Raw genomic sequence first — 20,072 nt, forward strand, 5'->3', positions numbered from 1 at the left:
TTATTCATTTATTAGAATAGTGATTTTGGGTAAAGATTTCTTCTCAAATGACGATTTTCCGCAAGGATTTTAGATTTAAGTTTGGATAAGATTTGGTTTTTCTATTTCTAATATGGTTTTTTAGATGGGTTTTGACATATCCCTATTTTGAGCACATTTAAATTTAGGATTTGGTTGGTCTAAATTGTTTCTAATGCATTTATTATTTCATCTATATAAAAAGCTCTATATTGTGTGAGACATGCTGCCACCATCCCCTGTGATGGCAAATTGTGATAAATGTATGCAATAAACTCTGTAATTATGTACAAACGTAAGCCACATGAAGGAAATTCGCAATTTGGAAATCATTTCAAAGTCTAAAATTTTAAAAAACACATGACACATGATTCTTGTAATAGCAATGGAAATTCATTTTGATCTTGTTCTAAAGAGTAAAAGGGAAAGAATAAAGACTAAATAGATAAATAATAAATAAATTTGAAAAAATATTATTTAAATAGAATAATGATTGTAAATAGTTAAAATGGCGAGACTGTTACGAGTGCTTTAAAAAAAATGGCTCACCAGAATATAAAAGAGTGATTTTTAGCTATTTTGGCTAGTAAAGTTTAAGTGAGACTACTACGAATGCAAATGGGGATGCTTTATTGCTTTAGCAAGCAATTTTTAAGAGCATTCTTAGCCTGATTAAATTTTACTAGCCAAAATAGGTAAAAACTATTTTTTCTCTATTTTAGCAATCAAATTTTTTGAAGCCTTCATAACAAACTTACAATTTTAGTTATCCACTATCATTATTTCATTTAAATAATATTTTTCAAAATGGAGATTGTGTGTGATGCATGAGAGAAAAATAAAAATAAAAAAAAAAATAAAAAAGAAGAGGAAGCAATTTTTAATAAATTTTTTTTTTTATAGATTTTGTAAGTGAACAATACTCAGTATTGTTAGTAAGTATTTGTTCACTCACCAAATTTTTTTACCAAATTGGTGAGGCTACTGGAGAGTCATTTTCGACAATTTCACCAAATTAGCTTACCAAAATAACCAAAAAATTAGGAAAAAGTACATTTTACCCCCCCTGATGTATCCACTTATTGGCAATTTGACGCCTAATGTTTAAAAATTGGTAGATGACCCCCTTAATGTTATCGACGTGTGACAAGTAGGACCTTCCGTCCCCTTATCCGTCACTTTGGACGGAAATGAGACCACGTGCAACTCACGTGTCCGCTTAAACAAAAATCAAGACCATTTTGCCCCTCCTCCATTCAGAGAAATATTCCTCTGAATCCTCGCAAGACGACGAGAAGTCGCCGGATCTAGATCATTGCTTTCCAAACAACGACCCACTGTCCAACATCTAGATCATAACTGTAAATTTTGAGATTACCATCGTCGTCAAGCGTCAATCTACGCCACCGGCTATCACCAAGATCTGCAGTAACGAAAGAATATCCATGGGCAGTCTAATAACTATCGGTGGAATAAAAAACCAGATCAGGTCCGTGGAGTTGGAGAAGCTGTACTTACCTTATTTTCTCTAGCTGCTTTGCTTCCTCGTCAGAGAAAGCCACAGATTCTACTGGTTATTCATGAACTCATAAGGGATGTCGGTCCTAATGTGCTACTCTCTAGTCTTGCAGCGCTACTTTGCAAGTGTTGATGTTATAGCGATAGTCTCAGTCATATTTCCTTGAAGCCAATTCTCTAGAGGACTATCAGCACATGGTTTTGGCTGAAACGCGAAGTTCATATTAAAGAAAACTCATATATATATATATAAGTTCCCTGCAAGGCAGTCTATACATGTTTTCCACGTCCTCTGTTTGACGTTCAAAAAACAGAGCATGATAACACCCGAAGCAGAGTTCAAAACAACCAAAAGCAGAGTAATAAAATGAGGATCTAAGAGTAAGGCTCCATGCATTTTCATCGTCAAAAGCACTTATAGCCCCTTCATATCGATACCAACAGCATGAAATCGACAAAAAAACTAGAAAATATCACGTACTTATAGTCAAATAAAATCAGTTACCCACCAGCAGAATTTGGACATGTCTTGCTCATTTGGGATACGGACATGCTTTTAGCCTAACAATCCTAAATTTAAATCGACGTTATAACTCATCTCATGGCGATCGAGAAAATCTCGTAACTTCCAAACATATTCATGAAATCGATGAAAATAATGTCAAGCATAACTGCATGTAAGCATCAACACCACATACACGATGATCTCTACCCAATGATCTTTTTGAAGATAATTCTGAAACAAAAAAGATGATCCATTTATGAACCAATTCAATACTGGATAACCAAAAGAGGCAGCAAAAAAAAGACCAACTAAGTAACTAACCATGCAGACTACGCTGGACCATGCACTACGTTGTGACCTTCATGCACTTCATTACACCACCCAAAAAAAAAAATGAGCCTCTGTTTCTTATTAGGGAACACCACGAAAACCACACTAGAAACCGCGCCAACAACAGGTGGCAGCACCCGGAGCTAGCAAAATCTTCTTAGTGGACTCAGACACCGGATAGAAGCACCGCACAGTATTTCGATCCAAAAGCACCAAAACGGCAAACACAGCCCGAAAAAGGAGTGGACAAAGTCTGCAAACCGGAGCTTATACGTCGGCAAGTCCACGTTCTTAGACTACGGCGAAGGCCAAAGACCCTTTCTTGTTGCAACCCCGTAGTGTGTGATACCGTCATCTCCAACGTAGCTGTCTGTGAAGGAAGAAACGAAGCAAGACAAACCACAGAAAGCAACAAGAATGGCGGTGAGGTACTTGTTGATGGTGTTGCAGTGGCCATTGTTTGTTCTGTTGGTCTGCAATTCATGTCCACAACATATCTTAGTCTCTCAGGGCTCGACATTTACTTGTGTCACACATTTTAGAAGGCACAAAGGTCTTCTTGGGGAAGTAATTAAGTCTGAACCAAGTTAATCTTTTTAGAAGTTTATGCATATACCATTGAAATGACTAACTTAGAAAGCTGAGGAAAAAAGGCACCTTGTTGTTAGAGTAGAACTAGCAAGAAGTTTGCTTTATAGGTTGTTGATTGTTGGCTCTTGCCAGCTTGATCAGCAATTTTGTTACAGTGGTAAAAGAAGACAGTGTCGGTTGGGAGGAGGCTGATGAGGTTGCCAACTCCTGATAATGTTTTGTCTTTAATGGTTTTCTGGGAGCTTCCCTTGGACTTGGAGGAAGAGTTGGCTGCGCCAATCAAATTGATTGTGTTTGGTGAGATTCTTGCAAGTGGAAACTAACAATATATATATATATATATATATATATAGAGAGAGAGAGAGAGAGAGAGAGAGAGAGCCGAGATACACAGCGCATGTTGCTTTTACATTACTGGCCCTTCTGCTGGGACCATAATTGTTCAAGAGAAATCACAGCGGTAGCATGTCGTCTCCTCAAGTTCATCGGTAAACACACCATCAAGTTTATTAGTGCTTGCACCAGTATGCTTCCATAACAGAACTTTGAGAACACGCCGGTGACAATATTTCTGAAGAGCGATGTGCGATGTACTCAAGCGGTTCTTCAGCCGTGGACGTGGGGCCCTTAACGTGTGTTACAAGTGCTCTGAAGAATTGCCAGGTCGCGGTGGTTCTAAGTACATGAGAGAAAGAATAAAATATATGCGTTAAAAGTGATTGAGGCGAAACTCACCGTTTTGAGTGAGGGGCAAAATAAGAAAATGGGACTTTAAGTGGTCATGTGCAACGCACGTGACCCACTTTCCGTCACTTTTGCCGGACTAAGTGGACAGAAGGTCCAAATTGAGACAAGTGTTAAATGTCAGGGGGGTCATTTACCAATTTTTAAACATTGGGCGTCAAATTGCCAATAGGTGGATACATCAGGGGGTAAAGTGTACTTTCCCCAAAAAATTATTTTTGTAAGGCTGCTAAGAATGCTTTTAAAAAAAAAAGATATGGGCACGCAAGTCATGGTAATGCTGAAGATGTCTCCAACAAATCTATCAAACAATTTATAGATTCGTGTTACAAGCAAATATATATATATATATATATATATATATATATATATATATATATATATATATACACGCTAGACTTCAAAATTATTAGTTAATTTACAATTTTTTATAATTAACTTATATAGCTCAGTCTCACCTAATATGAAACTCATGTCGGATTTAACGCTTATATATATATATATATATATATATATATATATATATATATATATATATATATATATATATATATATATATATATATTTTATAATGCGCTCACTTTATATTGATTATTCATCTTTTCAATGTAATGCGGGATATTAAAGTAGTATTAACGACACCCATTCTTTCTAGTATATATATACACACACACACGAGAAATGTTACTTATCATTCTATTCGCTCAATATTAATTTATTATGTTGATGTGACATTTTCATTTCGTCATTAGAACTTTTTTTTTTTTTTTTTTCCTTTAACTAGGACTGATTTAATGCTTCATTTGTTTCAGCGTAGAATGTTTTCTAAAAAACATTTTTGGCATTTTATGGTGTTTGGTGGGGGCGAAAAATAATGATTAACAGAAATCATTTTCAATTTGACTGTAAAAGTATCTTTAATTTTTGGAAAACGATTTACAGTTTGAAAACCATAAATCGTTTTTGGATTTAAACTTTTCATTATTACACGCATATTTGTGAGAATTCACTACGGCTAAGCATTGGAGTTTGTTGGAATACCGACTCTACCTCCGAATTTTGGTATCTGATTGCTGAAATCCGATCAATACTAAAATCTAGACTGCTGTAATCTATAAATTTATGCTGGATTCTGGCAAACCATATTCGGCCCAAACTTGCCGGAATCTAAAAATTTTTGCCGGATTCCAGTCAAACTAGGCCAGATTCTGTTTTATGTTGTTGGTGATTTTTTTCGTACGAGCTAAACGCCGGAAAATATTTTTCAAAAAGTTATTTTTCTGAAAAATGATTTCGTTGAAAATATTTTACTGCGAAAAATATTTTACGTCGAAACAAACGGAACATAAGAGTAGATTAACAATATCACATCAACGTAATAAAATAATTGTGTGTTATATACCATTACTCAGAAAACAATAAAACATATGTATCTAACAAAAATTGTTTGTTACGCATGGCAAAAATAGAAAAAGGAAAAAAACTAAAATGAAAGTGCATCGCACACGTATACCAGCAGATGACCATTTTTGCCAATTGCCACTCTTACTCTAGCGTTTAAATTGTGAATTTTGAATTGAGTTTTTTTTTTATCTAAAAGTGATTTCTAAATATCAATTCTTTATTCGTACAATTTTTAATTACGAGTAATACTATATATTTTACCATTATTGACTATTCCATTACGTAGATATTATAAAGCATTAAGGGGTGTATTCGAGTAGAGCCGAGACAAATTTGGAACTGTCGAATTCGGCTCGAATACATAAAATATGAGCTCAAACTAAGTTTTAAAGGATTGTTTGAATTCAGCTTGTTAAGAGCATAGCCAAGTTCAAGTTTGGCTAGAACTCGGCTAGCTTAACAAGCTAAGCCTCTAAATAAGCTCGAGTGGTTCGAACTCGATTAGAGTTTTATAATATTTTTTACTTCAAAAAATAAAAAATATTAAAATTTAGTATAATCTTAACTTTGATCTATATTTTACATTATAAATGAAACGTTTGTAGTATTACATATATTATGTTTACTATGTTAATATTTATACATTACAATTATATATATATATATATAAAAAAGCGAGCTAACGATTTGAGTAGAACGAGTCAGGTCGAACTTATACAAGTCGAGCTCATAAACTTTGTATGAGTCGAGCCAAGTTTATACGAATACATTTCATTTAATATATGAGCAGATTATTTTGTTTACGAACAACTTTTTTATTTTTCGAACCGAGACTGAATCGAGTTTGAACGAACTAAGTCAAACTGAGTTCACGAGCAGATAGACTCATCTATAACCCTAAGCGTTCTCAATTTGTCATTATTTATTATTATTTTTTTCCAAGAATAGCTAATCTACCGGTAGATTGATAATAAGATGTGAACATAACAAAATAACGATGAAATTATAGTGTGACACGTAGCTTTTACTCTTTAGTTATTGTCGATGCCAACTAGGAAATAAATCTTCAGCGTGAGGCTGATTATGATTTTTTTTACCACAAGAAAAGAACGAAAATACTTTTTTTTTTTTATTCCAAGAACGAAAATACTTCTAAGAGCAATAGTATTAGTAGTAAATACTTATATATAGTTTTTTTTTTTCTAAATATATAAAAAAAATTTATAAAAGTCACAAAAATTACCTACATCAGTTATTTTATATATTCTCTAAACTCTTAGGTATACTGTAACTACCAAATGAATTATATAATTATAAAAATGACAAAAAATAAAAAAGTAAGAAAAAAATAAATAAAAAATAAAAAAATATTTAATTGATATAAAAAAATTTATTGTAAAATATTTTTTTTTTATAGAAAAGTAAAAACTATAAATTTTTAAAAAAATAGTGAAACACTGCTGCCGGTGAACCAAGAATCGCGGTTGTACTCGTAAAACAATTGTTTGGTAAATAATAGATATTATGAGTGGTATATAATAGGGTAAATAATAACAATCATTACGATATTTGATTGCAATGAAGAAGTTGGTTAAAATGATTATTGATTTGGGACTCAGTAATCATAGCAGGTCACGGAGGTGTTGAATTTTCTTGTTTTTATGAAATTTCTGACGTTTTAGGAGAGTGGGAGAGACGTTACGCACTGACACTATAATTGTCAGGTGCGCTGCACTCCAACCTTAAACCCACTACCTTCTCGCGCGGTGGCTTTTTGGTTTTCCCTTCACGTTTTATCCTCGGTGTTTGTGTCTCTTTCTGATTCTGTAGTGGGACGGTATTTATTTTTTAATTATATAAATATACGCTCTTTATTCTTCACAAGCACGCTAATCCTGCGATGAGATATCTGAACATTCTTTCTCCACCAACCTTTGTTTTTTCCCCACCTTTCTCCAGTGCTTAAATCCGGCTACCTTTCTCCATATTATAACTGAAAGCCCATATCCTCTGCCTCTAGCCTCTCTCTGACTACAGTCAAGGGTGGGACTGGAAGGATTTTTTTTTTTTTTTTCTTCTTCTTTCGGAAATGGCTTCATTCTCTTCCACAAGGAGTAGGATAAGTAGCATCATCCTGCTGTATCTGTTTCTTTGTGTTTTTTATGCGGAAATCAGCGTTTGCTATTCGGCCAAGGTTAATCACATTATAATTTTGGATGTATATTCAGTGATACCCAAATGTTTCTTGTTGCACAGATTTTTGTGTTTTTTGCCCTTTTTTTTTTTTTTTTTTTTTTTTTTTTTTCTCTCTCTCTCTCTCTTAAAATTGGGTGGGTTTCCAGGTTTATGTGGTTTATATGGGAAGCAAAGCTGGTGAAGATCCAGACGAGATTCTGAGCCAAGACCATCAAATGCTTGCTGCTGTTCATAGAGGAAGGTAAGGTTTTTATGTACTTCTCCAAATGCTTGCGTCACTGGGGTTTGTCATTCGTTGCATGGTCGACTGATTTATGTTTGTGAATATTATTACATGTATACAATTGGTTTGGGTGTGGAACAGCATCGAACAAGCACAGGCGTCTCATGTTTACAGTTATAGACATGGTTTCAGAGGCTTTGCGGCCAAGTTGACCGACCACCAGGCTTTCCAGATTTCTAGTGAGCATTTTCCTTCCCAAAATCCCTTATTTCCGGATATAGAATCAGAGATTAATGGCTGTGTACATGAACAGAGATGCCGGGAGTGGTTTCTGTGTTTCCGAATTCGAAAAGAAGGCTACACACCACTCACTCGTGGGATTTCATGGGTCTTGTGGGCGAGGAAACCATGGAGATTCCGGGGTATTCCACCAAGAACCAAGTTAATGTCATTGTTGGTTTCATTGATACCGGTCAGCACTCTTTCACTATCTTTGATGTCCTCCTACTATAATTTCTGCTGTTGAGGAGCAATTCATTCTTCCTATCCCATAATATGCATCTTTCCTTTATTACTTTGGTATACATAAACCAAGGGGCAATGAGTTCCTTCATAAGAACCCGCACTCTTCATTTACTAATTACATACAGCATAGAGGGGCTTGGCAATCTCTCTCTTTTAGTGGTTCCTATGGTCGAATAAAGCTCTGTTGAAGGAAAAAAAAAATGTTTCTTTCATTATCAAATGCTTTCTATTTAGCACAATTGCCTGATGGATTAACGTTAATTCTTTCACTTTATTCTTCCCCCCCCCCCCCCCCCCCCCCGCCCTTTTTTTTCCTGATTCTTTAATTTCTTTAGAACTTAGATGTTATAGAGGCGCTTGTTTATTAGTAGTTATGCAATCCTCATTATATCCCATTTGTTTACTTACATCCCCTGTTTTTCTACTAGTATTAGAGATCTTATTCTACCGAGTACAGCACATTTTGCACAATTAACGGGACTCTGTATGCTTGAATGCATGTGTGCCTCCAGTTTGATGGGGCCCATATATCTGTTGAAAGAGAAAAGAATCGGTGATCTTAATTTTCTTTACCATCTAAAGCAGGAATTTGGCCTGAATCCCCAAGTTTTAGTGATGCCAACATGCCTCCAGTGCCTGCCAGATGGAAGGGGCATTGCCAATCGGGAGAAGCATTCAATGCTTCATCTTGCAACAGGTTTTACCATAGTTATACCTTACATTATCTAAATCATTTTATGAACATCAACAAAGAGGATCCTCAGTATTTCGGTTAAAATTTAATGGCATAGGAAAGTGATTGGAGCTAGATACTATTTTAGTGGTTATGAAGCAGAAGAAGAATCAGTTAGCACAATGTCATTCAGATCTCCGAGGGACAGCTCTGGCCATGGCAGCCACACGGCCTCAACAGCTGCCGGTCGCTATGTGACAAACATGAATTATAAGGGGCTAGCAGCTGGAGGAGCTAGAGGTGGTGCACCAATGACCAGGATTGCAGTATACAAGACGTGTTGGGACTCGGGTTGCTATGATGTTGACTTACTAGCTGCCTTTGATGATGCAATCAGAGATGGAGTTCACATATTGTCTCTGTCTCTGGGTCCTGATGCTCCCCAGGGAGACTATTTCAATGATGCCATTTCTGTGGGGTCATTCCATGCCACCGCCCACGGAATTTTGGTAGTTGCTTCAGTTGGAAATGGAGGCAATCAAGGTTCTGCAACAAATGTAGCGCCGTGGATGATAACTGTTGCTGCTAGTTCAACAGATAGAGATTTCTCTTCTGATATCGTGTTAGGAGATGGTACCAACTTCACGGTAATGCTATTTACCTCTTTCTGTTGAGAGATTCTTGATACATATGACAGCCTTAAAAATTCTTAGTTGTTGGATAGGGTGAAAGTCTTAGTCTCTTTGAAATGAAAGCGTCTGCAAGGATCATTTCTGCATCTGAAGCCTTCGCAGGATATTTTACTCCTTATCAATCCAGGTGAAGCAAAAGGTACTTGGTAGTTGGTGCAATTTCTATGTCAACATCAAGGAAAACTTCGAATTATTTTTTTCTTTCCTTCTTGTCTTGTAGTTACTGTTTAGATAGTTCCTTGAATAACACCAAGGCCAGAGGGAAGGTTCTGGTCTGTCGACATGCAGAGAGCTCAATGGAGTCAAAGCTGGAAAAGAGTGTGGTAGTGAAAGAAGCTGGCGGAGTTGGGATGATACTAGTTGACGAAGCAGATAAAGATGTTGCCATCCCCTTTGTGATCCCTGCAGCTATTGTTGGAAGAAGGACAGCTGATCAGATTCTTTCTTATGTTAATCGAACACGGTTTGTTCCATTATTACAGAAGATGATATCAGTGTGTTTGAATTTCTCTGTTTTGCTGATACAGGCCATTCTGTTGTTGTGAACAGGAAACCAGTATCTAGGATTTTTCCTGCAAAGACTGTATTGGGGTCTCAACCTGCACCTCGTGTTGCAGGATTTTCTTCAAAAGGTCCCAATGCATTGACCCCTGAAATCTTGAAGGTAAAAGTCTTTCGAAAAGGTCAATAATTCTAAAGGAGTTACTGGATCTCATCATTTGTTCCATTCCTTTTTTTGCGTCTTTTTCTTTTATTATTTTTTTATATTCTTCAAACTTTCTGATTGTTCTCCTTTGTAGCCCGATATCACAGCTCCTGGATTGAACATCCTTGCAGCTTGGTCTCCAGCAGTTGGAAAAGCGCAATTCAACATTCTCTCTGGTACTTCTATGGCTTGCCCACATGTAACAGGAATAGCTACCTTGATCAAAGCTGTTTATCCTTCATGGTCACCATCTGCTATTAAATCTGCAATCATGACAAGTGGTAACATCCTAGTCTTGCCTGATGAATATTTATGGATATTTAATAGCCTGATGTAGTTGAATTCCCAGTTTTTGAAAACAACTTGAAACCCAGTTTTATTCTCAATTGGATGTTTCTTGTCCTCTTTGAAATGTGAAAGAAGCATTTTCTCAACCTTCTTTCAAGAGTAGATTCGTAGAATCCACCTAAAAATTGACTAAATCTTCAAAGGCTCAACTATCAGCCAATTCGTTTGGTGTTCATTCTCTTTTTGAGTAACCCAATTAAGTTTCCTTTGAATTTAATAAAAAAAATATATATATATATATTTGTATTTGGTATTTTGCTTTGCTTAGAATAAATGTAGTCTACAAATCGTAAATGTTGTTCTTAAGTTTCCACGCAAGAATCTTACAGATGGAATATGCAGCTATTATTCTGGATAAGAACCACAAACCAATCATAGTGGATCCTGAAGGAAGAAGGGCTAATGCATTTGATTATGGGTCTGGATTTGTGAACCCTACGAGAGTCCTAGATCCAGGTCTCGTCTATGATGCACAGCCAAGAGATTATGTATCGTTCCTTTGTTCAATTGGTTATGACAAGAAGTCATTGCATCTGATCACAAGAGACAACAGTACGTGTCATGGGACATTCAGAACACCATCTGCCCTGAACTATCCATCTATCACAGTGCCCAATCTCAAGGACAACTTCTCGGTAACACGAACTGTGACAAATGTTGGAGAACCAAAAAGTATTTATAAAGCTTTAATTTCTTCTCCCATTGGAATCAATGTCAGCGTGGTGCCAAAGCTATTAGTCTTTAACCACTTCCGCCAGAAGATCAAGTTCACTGTGAATTTCAAGGTGGCTGCTCCATCAAAGGGCTATGCTTTTGGGTTCTTGTCATGGAGGAACAGAAAAAGACAGGTTACCAGCCCTCTGGTTGTCCGGGTTGCACCTTCCAACTTGGGTTTGATGAGATAACGACACTTGAACAGTATACATCGATAAGGAGCTTTGAAATCCTTACAGAGAAAACCACACCTACGGAAACGAATATGCTGCACTAAATAGAAGATCGATATTTACAATAACCTACAGTTGTATGCCTGGAAATGGAATGGCTGAGTAATGGAATTATTGCCATGTAATTTACTAAACAAGTAACACACAATGGCAGAGTATGAATCAAGATATATATTCCCTCTTCTCTCTCTTTTGGCAGAATATGATGCCTTAGCTCCTCTTTTGATGTGTGTATATATATATATATATATATATTCTAATTAAATGTAAATTTTATGTATAACACTTGACCTCCATGGATTAGAATATGTACAAGAATACATTGCAGGCCCTTGGTGACATAAATTATTTATCAACTTTTATTGCGTTGAATCTTCCTCTTGGTAATTCATGTAAAATTTATGAGCCAAAGTTTACAGGAAAAGGCAACCAAAGCAGGGTAATGGTTGAGCCCTAGCTATGTCAATATATATATATATATATATATATATATGGATTCAGTACCAAGGTGATGACATTGCTTTCTCGGTTGTGTTTGTCTTCAGCGGGGGCTTGTTTCGCCCATTGGTGCTCGCTTAGCCAATTTCTACTAGAAAGCTCCACCGTCTTGAAATGGAGACTGCAAAAGCGAGGCACCTTATCCTAGCAAGGGAAGATCGGCTGTTCCATGTTAGCAGCTCTTCGTTTTTCTATTGGGACCGGCGGGCTCTAGCGTAGGAGTGCATCGACAGGCTGAAAAACGTGAGTGCGAGGGACAAGGGGGTGGAGTATTATATCTTTCCAAGCATTTTAACAGTAACTTATATTTCATCTATAAACCAAAAGATAAGGTTCATTTTTTAGATATAAAGAAACGTTTAATGGATATGTTTTCTCTACCACCCCTTGTATAAGATGTCCTTAATATACTAACTGGTTTAAAAATCCAATGTCCTGATTGCACTCTCCATCTTTCGCATTCAAATGCATTGAAAGCATTCAAGTATTCAGAGAGTAAGAGAGCTGACCATGGAACTAATTACAGAAGGGGTCAAACATGACCTACATTTTTTTTCTTTGAAAAACTGTATCATAACAATAGAGAAACGCCATAATCACAAACAGACAAACTTCACCAATAACGAAAAGAAATTAGGACCGCAACTCTGAAGGATCAAGCAAGCCTTCCAACACAACAAGCTGGTCCAACAGCGCAAGCTTCTCTTCTTCAAGGGTTTTTACCTCATCTTCAATCTCTCTCAGCTCTCCCCCCAACGCAAAGCTCTCTTCCTCCAGCAGCAAATACTTCCGCCTCAATGCTCGGTACTCACTTCCAGATTTAGAAGAATCAGGCAATGAATCAGAGTTTGATCTCTCCGGTTGCTGGGATGATGGAGAAGTTTCATTCTTCAAGTTTCTCTTGGAGGTCTTCTGCCCAGCATTCAGTAACAAAGGCCCCTGTACCCCATGAACCTCTTTGACATTATTCCCTTGCAAAAGAAACAAAGAAGCCTTTTGGGTTGAGATTTTCTTTTTCCGTAACTTTGGGTTTAAACTTTCCTCAGACTCTGGCATTCTTGGATCTTGCATTTCCCGCCAACAAACCCTACACAAAGTTCACAACCACAAAAGCACAAAAACTAGTTAGGTCAGAGCCATAGACTACTAAGTAAATGTGAAGATATTCTTGATTACCACAAGGCTTTTCTCTACAAATATCAGTGGTGGGGGGGTCGGGGGAGTGTAGGTTGTATGTCAATGCAAGAAGCATACAGCTAAATAAGAGTACGATCTTTAACTCAAATAGTAGCTCCTCTTCTATAAAAATGTGATGGAGAGTGAGGTCATGGTTTAATACCCACTGGATGCATGTGTAACTTATGCATACGAAAGACTTTTGCAAATAAAAGCCTTTCACTTTTTTGTAATGCTCTGTAAATATATTCCATACAACCTTCAGCTGCAAATGCAATGCAAAAACATGATTTACATGGTACCAAATTGGAAATGAAAAATATTGAGTGAGAATGATCTAGAGGTTGAACAAATGAAGAAAAAGGAACATCCTATACAATAAAAGACCCAATCGACTGAATGGAAATGAAATTGGGGGAGTCACTCCCAATGATCCTTCGAAGTAGAAAACAAAGAAAGCATGAATAACTAGATCAACTTATCTTCCTCTCCCTTCCTAAAAAAAAAACTATCAATTTAGCGTGCACACATACAAACATAACATTTGTTTCTTTCTCAGCTAAAAGTACTTCAGCTGTTTTATCTTAACATTCCAATGAGCTTTTACGTTCATCCTCCAAAACAACACGACAAAGTAATCGCTAATTATCATTAAAAGCGTAAAGGCGCACCTAAGTACACCGAAAATATATAATAGAAAGCACCTAACTAGAATGAGCAAAACAATGCAAGAAGTGTATGCTCCACAATAGTTATAACAATTTGAGAATTAGATAATGTACTTAAAAAATAAAAAAATAAAAAGAGAGAAAATTCAATTAGGCTTTACTTAAAATCCCTACAATGCCTATAGCATCAAGACTACTTAGGTTGTTAGCTAACCATGAGTTAAGACAGCAGCCCTTTAATCCAAGTGCAGCTCTAGAGTCACCTGCCCACCAATTTAAGTGAAGTTGAATATAGAAAGAACTAGTAATATACATTTCTACCTTTTCTCCCATTGTGAAGCGATTTAAGAAACCCAAACAATACCAAGTGTCTATTTGGAAAGTGCAATTTAAAAATAGTGATTTTAAAATGTGCGATTTCAAATAGTGATTTTTAAAAATGCAGTTAAACATTTGGCAAAATCACAGTTTAGCCTTTAACATCACAGGTTACCCTTTAAAATTCTACATTTTTAAAAAAGCACACCATTACCTGCGATTAGAAAGAGCAATTTTATGCGTTTTCAAATCGCAATTTTTTAAAAACTCAATTCCCAAACGATTCATTTTCTGTGATTTGGTTTAAAATTGCACTTTTTGTTTACAAAATCGCAATCCCAAAGGCACCCTAAACCTTAAAGGGAATTATCCATGTCCTCAATATCCTTATGGACCTTCGAAATCCAACCTCTTGTAAGAGAGGTTCTCAGCACCAAGCCTACAGCATTAGTTCTTTTGAATATACTGACTAAGAGGTGTCACTCAACACCAGGACCAATGCCTAGTTTCTAACCAGATCCTATCTCTGCAGCATTGGAACCAAGATCGGTCTTGGGACAGACTTTCTCGGTCTATTTAAGAATCACCCTTAGGGTTTACTAGCAATCACACATCAAAGAAGGGTTACATCAAACAATCCTCAAAAACAATCATTGCTGGAAATTTTGTAACCGTCTTATTCATTCAACCGTCGTAGGAAAAACCCTTACATCCATATTTATAGGCATCTAATCCCTACCCCTAATAAATTTAGACTTGGGCTTTGACTACTGAAGGTCCAAAACCAAATAACTAGCAAAACCCACAAATAAAACTCAAAATAAAAGCTAATGCACTAAAATTTAAGACTTATACCTAAAAATATGAAAATTATAAAAATATCGAAACTCCTAAATTGAATAAAACTATAATCAAAACAAAATCAACTTATCGCTCCCTGCATCAGCAACTGTCAAAGTATGAGCACTTATCAGGAGAATTCAGCTTCGACCACATGTTTAATTCCGAAGTTATAATCAAGATACAATTCCCATGACATTTTAGTACAAAATAAATATAGCATTCCTTAATAGAAAACCTCTGGATTAGGTCTCACTATCGCATCCATATTTCCACCCCTTAAACTTCAATCATATGGAATTCATAAAGTATTAATCTAAAAACACCTGCGATCGGCCGTGCTGTGGTCTCTCTTGGTTTTCTTGGGTTTCTCTTGGTTTGCGCGTAGGAGTTTCTTCCGGTGGTTTCTCTGTGTGGGTTCCTATTCGCTGGCGATCATGAAGAGTTCTCTGGGTCGGCCGTGCTGTGGGTTGGGGGTGTTCTGAGATGGAGAAAAGGTTCATCGTGGAGTCGAAGACTTTCGTCTTCTCGATTCTGGATGGGGCGTCGAGGCTGAGGGTGGGGGAGAAAAGAAGAACTTTTTCCGGTGAGATCGTTATCAACTCTCAGTGCTCGGAGTGGCTCGCACTGACGATGGAGAACCTATTGGATTGCCCGGAAGATCAAGAGTTCAACAAATCCTTCAGGGAAGGGTCGAAAATCGTGATCACTCGGAGAGGCAGTAACCAAGCTGGCCGTTTCCTAGAGGTAGCAGTTTTCGGGATGGGTGGCCGGAAAGGGTTCATTTTGATCCCTGAAGGCCGTGGTGGGTGGGGTTGGATCAAATTTTCAGTTGAGATGAGAAAGGCAGCTACTTTTATTTCTGCCATAATTGATAGAGGTTCTGGGTCTCCGACTGGGTTGGTCAAGAACGAGGGGAAGAAAGAAGAACCAAAGCTGGGTTTGGCTCCTTACTGGAAGGGACCTTCCTTTGTGGAGGTCTTGAGGTCAGGCTCGAGCTCTATCGTGGGGAGTAGCTGATCCCGGTTGTTTCATGTTTTGGCGGAGCCGTGTGATCTGGACCTTCTCCCGTCGGTAAGGCAAGCAGAGGAAGAGCTCAGAATGGCGGTGGATTGTTTCTCTCTGGAAGCACCTCAGCTTGTACTGATGGGTATTGACCGGCCTTTCTATCCGCCGGGTAAGAAGAGTCTAGCACGTCCAAATTTGAATTTTAAAATTTCAAAACGTCGCACGTGGAGCAAGCTGGTTATTGGGTCTAACTTGTCTCTGGGCCGGGCTGTAAGAAAACTTTTAGCCTGCTTTGTTGGGACTAGTTTGGGTCATCGTTCGGGTTTCCGTTTAGCCCGACTCTTCCCAAAACCTGTTCTTTCCCGTCCGTTGAGCATCCTGCCGGAGATTTCGCCGGAGATTTCTTCTAGGTCTCCCTTGGATCGCCTTTCTACTGGTGTCTTGGTGGACGTTCAGTTGGACACCTCTGAGAGTGTGGGTATGGCATCGTCGGGATCTCCTGGGTGTCTTCTTCAACCGGAGACCTCGTCGTCTCCTCCTCTGCCTGAGATAACTTCGCCGGTAGACTCTGGGGTGATGTTGGGTTTGTCTCCTTCCGTGGGTGGGTCTAGCTGTCAGCACTTTGATCCAGACGGTGATGTGGGCTCGGGTTCGACAGAGATTCTGCAGGAGTCTTCATTGGAAATTTCTTTGGGGTCAAAATTTGGGGTGGCTTCAGTGGGTGTGGATCTGTTGGGCGTAGATGGGGAATCAAGTTCTCTTCTTTCAGCTGTAGAGATGTCATTCACTCTCTTCGGCTGAGATGGATGAGAAGTTGATGTTGGAGTGGGAGTTAGACGTTAGGAAGAATGTTGCTGGGTTTTGGGATAGGTTGTCCCAGGAGTATGCGTGGAACGTGTTTGAGGAGCATAATGAGAGGTTCATGGCTATTACGGAAGAAATGATTAAGCGTCAGAAGACTAAGGGAAAGAAGGAGCTTCTGAATCTACAAAGCTCCGTTAATTATGGCGACTCTAAAATTTCTTCTAGGTGTAGAAGAGGCAAGACCCATGTGATTTAGGGTTGTATGTCTAGGGGGTTTTTGTAGTTTGTTTCTCGGGGCCTTAGGTTTTTTTTTCCTGTTGCTTGGGTTGTCTGATGGGTTTTCGGGTTAGCTTTGATTCTCCTTTGTATACCACCTGTGTACTTAGGAGCGCTTTACGCTTTTTTTTCTTAATAAAATTTTAATTACCTATCAAAAAAAATATATATTTTACAAAAATAAAGATGAAAATAAAAAACATGGAGCTCATCTTTCAAAAAGATCTCTTATAATCAAGAATTAGTCTTGTAGAGCATGACCAACATTAACTTGAACTGATGTAATGATGTTTAACATGCATTTTCTAGATGCCAAACGTCAAAGAAAGTGTTTCAGAAAGAAAGCCTTAGGCTGGTTTAACGACAAAAATAAGGTTTCATTATTATTTTATAGCATTGAGGTCTAGTTTCAACCAGAATTGAAAGAATTCTCTAGCTGTATAAGTTGCTAGTTTTTGGGGATCTAAGATCTTGTTCATGAATTGAATTATATAGGACCCAAGGGGATCCAAAGGGTTAAGTTTCTTCATGTTCCTGGTAACTTGGTATAATTGTTCAAGAAAGCTACAGATATGTGCTGTAACAAGGATTTCTAAGATAATAAATTGGAGAATAAAATTAAAAATATGGTTATTTGTTCTTTCTTATAGTTTAGAACTGGAGTCACAAAGCTTGTGAAATTTGAGCAAACCTTGCCGGACAACCTTCTCCCAGATGTTATTTGTTAAGAGAGACAATAAGAATCCAGCCTGTCAACATTGACACGGTGATTGGTAGGAAGGATGGAAAATATAAAGAAGGTACGACGGGGGTTATGGAATGAGGGAGGGAAGGATATTGTCTTCCCCTCTTATTGTTTCATAGGAGGGAAGGTAAAAAGAAAGAAACAAGAGTCTAAAGATAAAATTTTACCATTATACCCAGATTCAAACGGTCTAAAGCAAGTATAAAAGTAAAATTTCATAAACTACTACATAGAACTTAGCTCTCCCTCCCTTTTTCTATTCAACCATCCAAGGGGATTTGCTCTCACCCTCCTCTCTCCCTAGCCTGCTCCATCCTCCCATAAATTCGCCCTAAACACCACAAGGTAAGAATGCAGATTCTTGAACTTCTGTCCCAAGAGTATTTCCTCAAAAACTGGGTTTATAAAACTCATGATGAGTCCTCACCCTGAGCTGATAAGGAAAAACATTTTTTAAGTTTGCCATCCGCAACCACCATTACCACCACTCCATTCTCCAAACAGTTTTCAATTGCAAGTTTAAACCCATAAAAAAGAAATGTGCTGCTTGAAATATGGAAAGAATTCTATCACTTGTTTTCCATCTCCAAGCCTAAAAGTCCATCATAATCACAAGTTTATAACATGTCCAGCTGACTCTTTAATAAGTCATATGATGATCAGAAACAAGGGAGGGTTGCCAAGGTCAAAACAAGGAACTTATCACTACAGAAGTAAAAATTAACAATCATTAAGACTAATTACTGATGGTATTTTAAAATGTAACATCTTTGATAAAAATCTATATGTCTACTATTTTTTGGAGAGGGAATTGTGGTGAATCTCACACATACTAATAGAACTATAAATCTATAAGCCAACAGTATCTTACTGGAAAAAGAAAACGTCCTTGTCCCTCATGATGGTTCTCCTTTCCCTTGGAAATGTATTTGGCAGAGTAAAGTTCCTTTAATAGTGGCTTTCTTTGCTTGGTCGATCCTTAACTTTGAATAATTGTAGGAAGCGTCATGTCTTGGTGGTCGATTGATATTGTATGTGTAAGAGAAGCGGGCAGTCTGTGGATCATTTTATTCTTCACTGTGAGGTTGCAAATGTTATTTTCAGACATTGTGGGTTGTCTTGGGTTGTGCTTGGGTAAGTGGTAGACCTTTTTGTTTGTTGGAAAGGATTATATGGTAGTCCTCAGAGTGTAGCAGTGTGGAAGATGGTGTCTTGCCTTTTGTGGTGTATTTGGAGGGAAATGAATAATATAAGTTTGAAGATCGCGAGAGGAAGGTGGTAGAACAAAGTCTTTCTTCTTCAATACTCTTTACCTCTGAACAGCTACTTTAGACTTTCCTTTTGTACTTGATTTTCTCGATATCTTTTCCCATTCTAGCTAGTTATTTTTCTTGTATATATTCTGTGTATCAGAATTGCGTCTATTCACTATTTTAATAATATTTCGATTTTTTTTTTTTAAAAAAAAAATGACAAACAGTAAACAATTGAAGGTCTTCGGCCATTCTAAAAGCAATAAGTATTTGTTGTCCATAGATTTCTAAGCAATCAAACATAGCCTGAAATACATGCATACAGAAAAACAGAAAGGACCTGGAACGAGCATATGCTTTCCCATGAAAGCAGGAAGTTAAGACAGATAAAATGGGAAAGCAAAGTCATAGTTACCCGAATCTCTAGCAATTTGCCAATTGAAGATTTAGAGGCGAGAAAAAAACACGAAATAGAAGGATAGAAACCATGTTCGCATGTATTCGAAAAGAGAAAGAGGGGTATAATACCTAGGTGTACGCCGTAGGAACAACCGATGACGATAAAAGATAGAACAAACAAGACAAATCCTAAGCCCAGGATAAATTAATTTTGGTTTTTCGGGTCAGCCAATTAAGAGAGACACGATTTCGTTAGGCTGAATTGCATCATTCTTTAAGAACATGAAAGTGCCGCAATCATAAAAATAGAAGTATACAAAAAATTAAAAAAAAAAAAAAGAAAAAAAAGAAGAAGAAGAAGAAGAAGAAGAAGAAGAAGAAGAAAGAATTAAAGAAAAAAAAGGGGGCGGGGGTAAAAGCACCTGGAGCTTTGATTATGAAAGACCTTTGCACTTCAGTGGTGGAAGCCAGAAAAATAGTTAAAGAAGATCCTTTGAGTTTCTGATGCAGATGACCTTCTCCCTGTCTGGCCTCGGAATCGGAATTCGGAGGAGCTCTGTGCTTCGCTTTGGTATTGGGTTTTGGGAGGGTAGGGATAGTTGGGGAATACCACCACCGAGATAGATCGTGGTTTCTCATCATGTAATCGCATTCGTTTTCGTACAA

General features: G+C 37.4%; 2 protein-coding genes and 1 pseudogene across 2 annotated transcripts; 1 reads left to right on the forward strand and 2 right to left on the reverse strand.

Annotated features, from left to right (window-relative positions):
* Window positions 1–2,370: 2,370 nt before the first annotated feature.
* Window positions 2,371–4,180, reverse strand: LOC133852724 (protein DMP2-like; annotated as a pseudogene).
* Window positions 4,181–6,999: 2,819 nt separating this feature from the next.
* LOC133851937 (subtilisin-like serine-protease S) lies at window positions 7,000–11,603 on the forward strand. Its single transcript, XM_062288568.1, has 11 exons — window positions 7,000–7,305; window positions 7,454–7,548; window positions 7,672–7,769; window positions 7,844–8,002; window positions 8,641–8,752; window positions 8,847–9,375; window positions 9,453–9,547; window positions 9,641–9,883; window positions 9,970–10,084; window positions 10,221–10,407; window positions 10,817–11,603. The coding sequence occupies exons 1-11, from the start codon at window positions 7,201–7,203 to the stop codon at window positions 11,377–11,379; spliced, it is 2,301 nt and encodes a 766-aa protein (XP_062144552.1). The 5' UTR covers window positions 7,000–7,200; the 3' UTR covers window positions 11,380–11,603.
* Window positions 11,604–12,337: 734 nt separating this feature from the next.
* On the reverse strand, window positions 12,338–20,055 carry LOC133852201 (uncharacterized). Its single transcript, XM_062288903.1, has 2 exons — window positions 19,829–20,055; window positions 12,338–13,006 (listed from the first exon to the last, which is right to left on the reverse strand). The coding sequence occupies exon 2, from the start codon at window positions 12,988–12,990 to the stop codon at window positions 12,553–12,555; it is 438 nt and encodes a 145-aa protein (XP_062144887.1). The 5' UTR covers window positions 12,991–13,006; window positions 19,829–20,055; the 3' UTR covers window positions 12,338–12,552.
* Between the last annotated feature and the right edge of the window lie 17 nt (window positions 20,056–20,072).

Source organism: Alnus glutinosa, chromosome 12, assembly GCF_958979055.1.
Source record: "Alnus glutinosa chromosome 12, dhAlnGlut1.1, whole genome shotgun sequence".
Taxonomy (NCBI): domain Eukaryota; kingdom Viridiplantae; phylum Streptophyta; class Magnoliopsida; order Fagales; family Betulaceae; genus Alnus; species Alnus glutinosa.

Bases quoted from the DNA above. Each gene is read 5' to 3' on its own strand.
- LOC133851937 (XM_062288568.1), top strand. From the start codon at position 7,201: ATGGCTTCATTCTCTTCCACAAGGAGTAGGATAAGTAGCATCATCCTG. The intron at 9,884-9,969 runs GTTTGTTCCATT...TGTTGTGAACAG, and splicing joins TCTTATGTTAATCGAACACG to GAAACCAGTATCTAGGATTT. The intron at 10,408-10,816 runs GTAACATCCTAG...TGGAATATGCAG, and splicing joins ATCTGCAATCATGACAAGTG to CTATTATTCTGGATAAGAAC.
- LOC133852201 (XM_062288903.1), bottom strand. From the start codon at position 12,990: ATGCAAGATCCAAGAATGCCAGAGTCTGAGGAAAGTTTAAACCCAAAG.